At 37.4% G+C, this 12,014-nt stretch overlaps 1 protein-coding gene across 1 annotated transcript in view; it reads left to right on the top strand.

Annotated features, from left to right (window-relative positions):
• The first annotated feature begins 2,766 nt into the window (after window positions 1-2,766).
• Window positions 2,767-12,014, top strand: part of LOC144018656 (leukocyte surface antigen CD53-like) — a 109,151-nt gene continuing 99,903 nt past the window's right edge. Inside the window, exons 1-2 of the mRNA XM_077521070.1 lie at window positions 2,767-3,082; window positions 3,771-3,845. Of these exons, the coding sequence (XP_077377196.1) occupies window positions 3,783-3,845 (63 nt within the window). The 5' untranslated portion in view covers window positions 2,767-3,082; window positions 3,771-3,782. The remainder of the gene's footprint in view (window positions 3,083-3,770; window positions 3,846-12,014) is intronic.

Raw genomic sequence — 12,014 nt, 5'->3', positions numbered from 1 at the left:
TTCTGAAGGGAAAAAGTGGTGACAATTCTAAGGGGCCATGACTTAGCAACTTGAGGATTTAAAGTACAATTCTAAGAGGCCATGATTTATCAACTTTAAAGTGGCCAGGCTTTAAGTAACATTCCCTCACACATATAGTCCTAGTGAAACAGTTGTACTCTACCACCTTTAAAGCTCTGTTGCATACAGGACGGGTGTGTGATAAGATGATGCGCTGCAACAACCACAACCGCATAAGGAGAGTTTACAAATGTCCGCTCGGGTGGCTTGGGGGTGGCCTTGGTGCTGCCACGGCCTGGGGATTTCGGGGGGGGGGGGCGGTGCTCGCTTTGCTGGACCGCGGTTGACGGCTTCTTTCTTTGGTGGTGGTCCTTATGCATGCCAGATCCGTCGCACCAGCATCTACTGAAACTCAACAGAAGTAGCCTCTCCCTCCCACAGCCCCTTGAATCAGTGGGTGCTGGTGTCTGTGGATCTCACTTTGCTTTATCTATCCTTCCCTCCTTCCTCTCTTTAGTTTTTCCTCTGGTCACTTGAGATCTCAATTTATTGGAAGTTTGAGGTTTCTGGGGTTGGCATAAGACTCTGGTTTTGTAAGGGGTTTTGTTGGTGCTGGATTTAACTTTGATGGATTGGATGTACTGGCTTCTATGGATCTCACTCTGCCTTATCGATCCTTCCCTCCTTCCTCTCTTTAGTTTTTCCTCTGGTCTCTTGAGATCTCGCTAAATTTGCTGGAATTTAGAGGCTTCCGGGGTTGGCGTAAGACTTTGATTTTGTAATCATGGGGAAGGCAGGAAGTGTTTGGTCGGTGCTGGATTTCACTTTGATTTATCTTTCTTTTCTCTTTATTTTTTTCTGACCTTTTCTCTGGTCTCCTGACCATTTAAACTTCACGACTCTGGCAAGATTCTGAAGTACCTGGTTAAGGCGAAGGGTAATGGGATATTTATAAGGCTTTAGGTGAATTAATGAGTATAAATTTATACGTATTTGCATGCACACGCACGCACGCACGCACGCACGCAAACTCACGCACGCAAACGCACACACGCAAACGCACGCACACACACACACACAAAAAAAAAAAAGAGCAATGATGATAAGACGTTGAATCGGTAAGACTACCGAATGAACAATTCTGAGCTCTTAAAAAAAAAAAAAAAAAAAAAAAGGAGAGTTTACAAATTTGACGGAGAATTGTCAGAGTGCCGCTTTTCCCGCGGGGCGGCAACATTTAAACCTTCCGAGCCAAGCTTGCCTTATCGCGTGCGGATCTGAGATAACATTTGACGAGTGGCAAGTCGCGCCAACATTCAACCATATCTTCAATTTAATATGGGCCACCGTGGATGAAATATTGCGATTCACGACCGGCTCGCGACGCTTTTTTTATGGTCATGTTTCCTGGTTCGAGTCAGACTCGAGCAGTAGCACTCTGAATGTTCAGGACTGTCTCAGAAAATTAGAATATTGTGATAAAGTCCATTATTTTCTGTAACTCAATTAAATAAGCAAAAATGCCATACATTCTGGGTTCATTCCAAATCAGCTGAAATATTGCAAGACATTTATTGTTTTAATATTGCTGATTATGGCTTTTTTTTTTTTTTTTTTACTTGGTCTGAGGAAATATTCCAATATTTTGAGGTAGGATATTTGGCTGAAAAAGCCATAATCGGCAATATTAAAACAATAAAAGGCTTGCAATATTGCAATTGATTTTTAATGAATCCAGAATGTATTATTTAATTGTATAACAGAAAATAATGGATTTTATGACAATATTCTAATTTTCTGAGACAGTCCTGTATGGAGGATCAAAACTGTCAAAATTCGAAATAAATAAATGACTAAACAAATAAATAAATAAATGTCTAAAACTGAAAATAAAAATGAATATAAAACAGTATGATTTCAAAATTATATCTAAAAAAAAATATATATAAATGGAAATAAATCTGTTTTTACTTTCACGTTTAGTCATTTATTTATTTATTAAGACGTATTTATTTATTTATACATTTATTTATTTATTTAGTCATTTATTTAAACATTTATTTATTCATTTATTTATTAAATAAATAAATGACTAAAAGTGAAAATAAAAACAGATTTATTTGCATTTATATTTATTTTTTTTAGATATAATTTCCGAATTTTATTTTTTTATATTCATTTTTATTTTCACTTTTAGACATTTATTTATTTATTGATTTATTTAGTCATTTATTTAGTCATTTATTTAGACATTTATTTATTCATTTACTGTATTTATTAAATAAATAAATAAATGACTAAAAGTGAAAATAAAAACGGATTTATTTGCATTTATATTTATTTTTTTTAGATATAATTTTCGAATATTATTTTTTTCATATTCATTTTTATTGTCACTTTTAGACATTTATTTATTTATTTGTTTAGTCATTTATTTATCTATTTATTTAGTCATTTATTTAGACATTTATTTATTCATTTACTGTATTTATTAAATAAATAAATAAATGACTAAAAGTGAAAATAAAAACGGATTTATTAGCATTTATATATTTTTTTTTTTAGATATAATTTTCGAATATTATTTTTTTTATATTCATTTTTATTTTCACTTTTAGACATTTATTCATTTATTTATTTAGTCATTTATTTATTTCGAATTTTGGCACTTTTGGTCCTTCATACTTTTTCCAATGTGCACCTCTTCTGTGCCAAATTTCAAAGGGAATGAGAGGAGTGGTTTCCGATGATGAGGAAGCAAGTCGGCTGTGTTTTGCCTGCATCAGTTCTCAGGTGGACATCATTTGACACCTTGATCAGAAAAGGCTTTTCAGATGCCAGAAACCGCCTAAAAATAAAACCAGCCTGTTGTGCTGGGTTATTTTGGTTTATTCCATACTGAACTTTCGCACTCATAGATTTTCCACCCAATATTAAGAAAGAGGAAGTAGAGCGTGCTGAAAGCCCCGTGAGGCACAACACGGTCCTCAGTACAAAGAGAAGTGGAAGTGGAAGCAGTAACAGACTTCTTGAAAACAAACGAAAAAATTTTTATAAGAATTTGTAATTGTCTACTAAAAAGGTAAGAGTTTCTCTTTTTGTCTTTGAATTAGTATCAGTACAGTTATCTTCGTCATATGACATGTTAAAATTATCATTTAATTCCATATGTGTATGACTCGTACTTCTAAAGAAAAATAACAATTGTATATTCAGTACGAACAGTCAATTGAGATGGGTTTTTTTTTTAAAAGCTGAAAGATCATTTATTTATTACCAAAACAATTCTAATATTATAGTATTAATAGTTGAGCGGTTTTAGAACATTGCCCTTTTTTTTTATGTATACTTGCTTCTAATTTTGTGAATATTATTAAAATATTATAACTAATACAAATAATACGTTGACTGTTGTGACAGTTTGTCTTGAGGATTTGCTAAGTTAGACAGCCATTTTGCCCTCAAACATTTTAATAATAGTAATAATAAAATGACATGCGTAAACATCTCTATATTTGACCAAATCCTTTCAATACTAATTAACTGTTTTGTAACAAACAAAATATAGCACTGAATGTGCAAAATGTATTTGAAAGACAGTTTCTCTCTGCAAACTGGTGGGTGGTGGTGTGGGAGACAGGAAATGAGATGAGTTAGAATCACTTCCCCCAAGTGTGACTGTTGAGTTGTGAAGACAAACTCAGCATATAACCACAAAAACACTGTCGACTTTTCAAAAAGCTTCTCTCTTTTCCCATTTGCATTTTCAGAGCCATCACACGATGACGCACGGCTGCCTCAAGTGTTTAAAGTACACCATGTGTGTCGCCAACTTTCTTTGTTTTGTACGTATTTATTATCTATCAATTGATGGTGTGTTTGTGCCTAAACCATTTTGGTACTCAGTGTTGGGGAATCCAGATCCAGAAAGTAAAAAATCCTGAATCAGTTTGGCTTTAGCCACGGGTGCTTCTACTCAACAGGTGGAGACGAGCTTGTTTACCTGCCAGTTAATTAGAAACACCTGTGGATAAAGCCAATCTGTGGCAGAGTTTGTACTTTCTGGAGCTGGATTCGCCAACACCGTTGATATGAACTATTCAACATTCATAACATGAACATGATGAGAGATTGAAGGGGACAAACAAGTGGAAATTTGACTTTTTATTACTTGGGTCTCCAGAATATATTGCCCAATCATTGTTGGGAACTAAACAACCTAGTAAATCTTTTGTGAGCATGCCTATTTCTGAAAATGAGTATGTGAGGAAGCTGTTGTTGAATTTTGACTAGACTGTCTAAAACACTCGATGGCAAAAATGGCTGCAATTGATGCACAGATTAGCATTATGATAAGTGTGCCATCTAGGGAAGCGTAGAGCTGTCAATGTGGCGTAAACATTTTGGGCTGGCGAGTATGTTCGAATATACTCGCAAATATGTTCGAACATACTCGCAAATATGTTCGAACATACTCGCAAATACGTTCGAACATACTCGCAAATACGTTCGAACATACTCGCAAATACGTTCGAACATACTCGCAAATACGTTCGAACATACTCGCAAATACGTTCGAACATACTCGCAAATACGTTCGAACATACTCGCAAATACGTTCGAACATACTCGCAAATACGTTCGAACATACTCGCAAATACGTTCGAACATACTCGCAAATGCGTTCAAACATACTCGCAAATACGTTCGAACATACTCGCAAATACGTTCGAACATACTCGCAAATACGTTCGAACATACTCGCAAATACGTTCGAACATACTCGCAAATACGTTCGAACATACTCGCAAATGCGTTCGAACATACTCGCAAATGCGTTCGAACATACTCGCAAATACGTTCGAACATACTCGCAAATGCGTTCGAACATACTCGCAAATGCGTTCGAACATACTCGCAAATACGTTCGAACATACTCGCAAATACGTTCGAACATACTCGCAAATACGTTCGAACATACTCGCAAATATGCTCGAACATACTCGCAAATACGTTCGAACATAGTCGCAAATACGTTCGAACATACTCGTGAATGCGTTCAAACATACTTGCAAATATGTTCGAATGTATTGAAATATGTTCGAACATACTCGCAAATATGTTTGAACATACTCGATTGCTGTGGTACTCAAGTGCGCAAGCGTAATAAATAATTGCATTATGGGGCGTAACAGTTAAAGTTAAGAGTTCCGAATGTTTTTTGTCAACTTAATATTCTAATGAATGAAATGGGCTTTTGTTTTCACTCGCGCATGCGCAAATAATACCCCATGGCATTATGGGAAGGTATGCTAACTTTGTAGCATGTGGCGTACAAGTACGTTCGAACATATTTGCGAGTATGTTCGAACATACTTGCCAGACAAAAAATGTTTACTCCACATTGGCAGCTCTACGCTTCCGTAGGAACTGATGTTAGTTTAAAAAAAAACTATGCAGAATAAGAAGGAAAAAAAAACGTGAACATATGTAAAATTATAGATGACATCATGACAGTGTCTGTATGCAGCCAAAAATGTCCACAAGCTGAAAGGGTTGTGACTCAAACAAGATTGAGTTACCTGACAAAATGAGAACAGTATCAAAAACCCTCGCTTCCAAGAAGTGAAGACATTTTTTGTTATGTTTTTAAAGAGGAAGTCAACCCCAAATTTTTCTTTACAATAATATTGCTGGTGTCAGGCCAAAACTTCTTAAGTCACAATTTGGTCAATTTAATTTTTTTTTTTTAAATCTATTGGTCATTCTAAACAAATTGATCAATCTTAAGTGTTGAAAATGGCTTGCTCTCTTTGATGATGAGAGTTAATGATTGAACAAATATGAGGTGCCCTGAAAAGTGACTACATGGAGGTACAAGGTTTTGGCCTGACGCCAGCGGTATGTTCTATGTGGCCCGCACTAGTCTAAACAAAGCATTCTGATTAATATTGCATTTGTGGAAAATGAATTACGCAGCAAAATTAAACGGGTGTTTTTGGGAGCGGCCATTTTGCCACTTGCTGTCGACTGAAAATGACATCACAGTTGCTCAGGGCTCAGGTAAGATGGATAAAAACAATAACTAGAAAAAAAAAATTTCCCGTGGAAATTTTGGATGTGACTGCTGACTCTTGCAAGGCGGAAAGCCGAATGCAGTCTGGGTCACTTCCTACACGTTAACTTTGCAGGAGGATTAGCATGCTAAGCTAACATTAGCATTAGCGTGCTAACTTAGCATGAGCATTAGCATGCTAAGCTAACATTAGCATTAGCATGCTAACTTAGCATTAGCATGCTAACTTAGCATTAGCATTAACATGGTAACTTAGCATTAGCATGCTAACGTAGCATTAGCATGCTAAACTTAGCATTAGGGAAAAAAAAAAAAATTAAAAAAAAAAAGAAAAAAAGAAAAAAATAAATAAATAAAAAAAATAAAATAAAAAAAAAAAAAAAATAAAAAAAAAAAAAAATAAAAAAAAAACTTAGCATTAGCATGCTAACGTAACATTAGCATGCTAACGTAGCATTAGCATTAACATGCTAACTTAGCATTAGCATGCTAATGTAGCATTAGCATGCCAAACTTAGCATTAGGAAAAAAAAAAAAATTAAAAAAAAAAAAAAAAAAAGAAAAAAAAAAAAATTAAAAAAAATAAAAATAAAAAAATAAATAAAAAAAAACTAAATAAAAAAAAAACTTAGCATTAGCATGCTAACGTAACATTAGCATGCTAACGTAGCATTAGCATTAGCATGCTAACGTAACATTAGCATGCTAACGTAGCATTAGCATGCTAACGTAGCATTAGCATGCTAACGTAACATTAGCATGCTCAGCTAACATTAGCATGCTAACTTAGCACTAGCATGCTCACTTCCTGGTGAAACAGGTCACTTCCTGTTGAAGTCGGGTCACTTCCTGTTGATATTAGGTCACTTCCTGTTGAAATCGGGTCACTTCCTGTAGATTTTAGGTCAGTCCTGGGTCACTTCCTGTTGAAATTAGGTCACTTCCTGTTCAAATTAAGTCACTTCCTGTTGATATCAGGTCATTTTTAGGTCATTTCCTACTGAAATTAAGTCACTTCCTGTTGAATTTAGGTCTGTCTGGGTCACTTCCTGTTGAAATTAGGTCAATCCCTGTCATACCTACTCAATTGGCCAAGATGGCCGCCACTCAGGGGCCGAGAATCCTGGGTGCACCTCAACAATTGGACAAGATGGCCGCCACTCTGTGTGTGTGCAGTGGTGCTGAAGTCCCTGGCCTAGCTAATCAATTGACCAAAATGGCCGCCGCTCCATGTGGGCAGAGGCCGAGAATCCTGGGTGCACCTCAACAATTGGCCAAGATGGCCGCCACTCTGTGTGGGCAGTAGTGTGAGAATCCCTGTCCAAGATGGCCGCCGCTCTGTATGGGCAGTAGTGTGAGAATCCCTGGCCAAGATGGCCGCCGCTCTGTATGGACAGTAGTGTGAGAATCCCTGGCCAAGATGGCCGCCGCTCTGTATGGACAGTAATGTGAGAATCCCTGGCCAAGATGGCCGCCACTGTGTGTGGGCGGTGGTGGGGAAATTCCAGGCGTGGATGACAACAAGCAGCTCTGATTGGCTGAGGCAGTTGCTGTGCAGAAGTGAGAGAGTGGGCAGAATAGCTCAAAAAGCACCATTTAAATAGCAGTTCATTACATTACATTTCATAAACAAAAATATTATATTGTGCTTTGATTTTTTTTTATTAAGCGAAAATAGGGAATGATCTGAAGAGTTTAAAATTCGAATGGTTTTAATTGATCAAGAAATGTGGAAGTTAAGCCATAATCACTAAACTGAAAATGGGTTACTGTCACTTTAACAAATATGCGCATTCACGCACACACATTTCCTAAGTACCAGGTGGGCGAACATTTTGCTTGCTTCAATTGAGTTCTATGAGAAAGCGCACACCTCGAACAAAAGGCTCTCACGACTGAACGGTTTAAGATACAGATTTCAGAAATGCCCCGTTAGAACGGCAAGGCTTTGGGGAACGCAAGCATGTTCTCATCTTTTAAATCGGATAAAAAATGACCAAATTAGAGCAGGTTGAAAACGTGTGACTTTGAAAAAAAATGACAAAAAAAGGCGGCGAAAATAACATGGGGCTCAATGGGCGAAAAAGTGCGACTTCCCCTCGCTTCAAGTCAAATAAAAGGTACTAAATGACACCTTTGCCGCACAAAAGTGGGTTTGTCAGAAAGAAGACCCTTGTGACTACAAAATATCCAAATTTGATGTTTACTGAGCAAATATTGTGGCCACGGTGACGAGTTGAAGTGAAATTTTTGGAAAGAATTTTTTTTGTCTCTCCACTCTAGCGCTGATTGCTCCACTCTAGCAAACGCAATACACACTAATGGAAAGAGCCTCTTTTTCTTCATTTCACACCCTGTCTTTGAACCCGCACAGGAGGGAGCGCTTACATTTCTTAAAAAAAATTTCAACACAGAGCTAAAGATGGGAAAAATTGCAACAAAATGAGCTAAAAATCGTCTCGGTCGGTCAATGTATGTGCGCGCAGCGTGGCTTCGAAAAAGGTGTTAAATTTGTGGAGGTTTTTTCCCCTTCTCCATTCATTCCTATGGGACTTTTTGGGGGGGTTTTTGGGGAATTGCGTCGCCATGGTAACTCGAAATTCCGAAAAAAAATGGTACCCCGCCGAGTCAAATCGAGACGCATCTTTTGATACCTCACTTGTGCCGGTACGTTCTACGGTACGACCCGCATTTCGTCTGAAAAAATGTGAAGAATAAGACATAATAATAACTAGAAAAAAAAAATTTCCCGTGGAAATTTTGGATGTGACTGCTGACTCTTGCAAGGCGGAAAGCCGAATGCAGTCTGGGTCACTTCCTACACGTTAACTTTGCAGGAGGATTAGCATGCTAAGCTAACATTAGCATTAGCGTGCTAACTTAGCATGAGCATTAGCATGCTAAGCTAACATTAGCATTAGCTTGCTAACTTAGCATTAGCATGCTAACTTAGCATTAGCATTAACATGGTAACTTAGCATTAGCATGCTAACGTAGCATTAGCATGCTAAACTTAGCATTAGGAAAAAAAAAAAAATTATAAAAAAAAAATAAAAAAAGAAAAAAATAAATAAATAAAAAAAATAAAATAAAAAAAAAAAAAAAAATAAAAAAAAATAAATAAAAAAAAAACTTAGCATTAGCATGCTAACGTAACATTAGCATGCTAACGTAGCATTAGCATTAACATGCTAACTTAGCATTAGCATGCTAATGTAGCATTAGCATGCCAAACTTAGCATTAGGAAAAAAAAAAAAATTAAAAAAAAAAAAAAAAAAAGAAAAAAAAAAAAATTAAAAAAAATAAAAATAAAAAAATAAATAAAAAAAAACTAAATAAAAAAAAAACTTAGCATTAGCATGCTAACGTAACATTAGCATGCTAACGTAGCATTAGCATTAGCATGCTAACGTAACATTAGCATGCTAACGTAGCATTAGCATGCTAACGTAACATTAGCATGCTCAGCTAACATTAGCATGCTAACTTAGCACTAGCATGCTCACTTCCTGGTGAAACAGGTCACTTCCTGTTGAAGTCGGGTCACTTCCTGTTGATATTAGGTCACTTCCTGTTGAAATCGGGTCACTTCCTGTAGATTTTAGGTCAGTCCTGGGTCACTTCCTGTTGAAATTAGGTCACTTCCTGTTCAAATTAAGTCACTTCCTGTTGATATCAGGTCATTTTTAGGTCATTTCCTACTGAAATTAAGTCACTTCCTGTTGAATTTAGGTCTGTCTGGGTCACTTCCTGTTGAAATTAGGTCAATCCCTGTCATACCTACTCAATTGGCCAAGATGGCCGCCACTCAGGGGCCGAGAATCCTGGGTGCACCTCAACAATTGGACAAGATGGCCGCCACTCTGTGTGTGTGCAGTGGTGCTGAAGTCCCTGGCCTAGCTAATCAATTGACCAAAATGGCCGCCGCTCCATGTGGGCAGAGGCCGAGAATCCTGGGTGCACCTCAACAATTGGCCAAGATGGCCGCCACTCTGTGTGGGCAGTAGTGTGAGAATCCCTGTCCAAGATGGCCGCCGCTCTGTATGGGCAGTAGTGTGAGAATCCCTGGCCAAGATGGCCGCCGCTCTGTATGGACAGTAGTGTGAGAATCCCTGGCCAAGATGGCCGCCGCTCTGTATGGACAGTAATGTGAGAATCCCTGGCCAAGATGGCCGCCACTGTGTGTGGGCGGTGGTGGGGAAATTCCAGGCGTGGATGACAACAAGCAGCTCTGATTGGCTGAGGCAGTTGCTGTGCAGAAGTGAGAGAGTGGGCAGAATAGCTCAAAAAGCACCATTTAAATAGCAGTTCATTACATTACATTTCATAAACAAAAATATTATATTGTGCTTTGATTTTTTTTTATTAAGCGAAAATAGGGAATGATCTGAAGAGTTTAAAATTCGAATGGTTTTAATTGATCAAGAAATGTGGAAGTTAAGCCATAATCACTAAACTGAAAATGGGTTACTGTCACTTTAACAAATATGCGCATTCACGCACACACATTTCCTAAGTACCAGGTGGGCGAACATTTTGCTTGCTTCAATTGAGTTCTATGAGAAAGCGCACACCTCGAACAAAAGGCTCTCACGACTGAACGGTTTAAGATACAGATTTCAGAAATGCCCCGTTAGAACGGCAAGGCTTTGGGGAACGCAAGCATGTTCTCATCTTTTAAATCGGATAAAAAATGACCAAATTAGAGCAGGTTGAAAACGTGTGACTTTGAAAAAAAATGACAAAAAAAGGCGGCGAAAATAACATGGGGCTCAATGGGCGAAAAAGTGCGACTTCCCCTCGCTTCAAGTCAAATAAAAGGTACTAAATGACACCTTTGCCGCACAAAAGTGGGTTTGTCAGAAAGAAGACCCTTGTGACTACAAAATATCCAAATTTGATGTTTACTGAGCAAATATTGTGGCCACGGTGACGAGTTGAAGTGAAATTTTTGGAAAGAATTTTTTTTGTCTCTCCACTCTAGCGCTGATTGCTCCACTCTAGCAAACGCAATACACACTAATGGAAAGAGCCTCTTTTTCTTCATTTCACACCCTGTCTTTGAACCCGCACAGGAGGGAGCGCTTACATTTCTTAAAAAAAATTTCAACACAGAGCTAAAGATGGGAAAAATTGCAACAAAATGAGCTAAAAATCGTCTCGGTCGGTCAATGTATGTGCGCGCAGCGTGGCTTCGAAAAAGGTGTTAAATTTGTGGAGGTTTTTTCCCCTTCTCCATTCATTCCTATGGGACTTTTTGGGGGGGTTTTTGGGGAATTGCGTCGCCATGGTAACTCGAAATTCCGAAAAAAAATGGTACCCCGCCGAGTCAAATCGAGACGCATCTTTTGATACCTCACTTGTGCCGGTACGTTCTACGGTACGACCCGCATTTCGTCTGAAAAAATGTGAAGAATAAGACATAATAATAATAAACGCTTTTTCTGGATGGATACTAATATGTGACTGCTTCGCAGCAGTCACATAACTAGAAAAAAAAAAATTTCCCGTGGAAATTTTGGATGTGACTGCTGACTCTCGCAAGGCGGAAAGCCGAATGCACTCTGGGTCACTTCCTACATGTTAACTTTGCAGGAGGATTAGCATGCTAAGCTAACATTAGCATTAGCGTGCTAACTTAGCATGATCATTAGCATGCTAAGCTAACATTAGCATTAGCATGCTAACTTAGCATTAGCATGCTAACTTAGCATTAACATGCTAACTTAGCATTAGCATGCTAACGTAGCATTAGCATGCTAAACTTAGCATTAGGAAAAAAAAAAAATTAAAAAAATAAAAAATAAAAAATAAAAAAAAAATTAAAAAAAAAAAAAATTAAAAAAAAAAAAATAATAAAAAAAAAAAAAAATTAAAAAAAAATAAAAAAATAAAAAATTAAAAAAAAACTTAGCATTAGCATGCTAACGTAACATT

The sequence above is a fragment of the Festucalex cinctus genome, chromosome 5 (assembly GCF_051991245.1).
Source record: "Festucalex cinctus isolate MCC-2025b chromosome 5, RoL_Fcin_1.0, whole genome shotgun sequence".
NCBI classification, from domain to species: domain Eukaryota; kingdom Metazoa; phylum Chordata; class Actinopteri; order Syngnathiformes; family Syngnathidae; genus Festucalex; species Festucalex cinctus.
The sequence above is the reverse complement of the archived record's forward strand: the minus strand, read 5'-3'. Positions and strand labels throughout refer to the sequence as shown.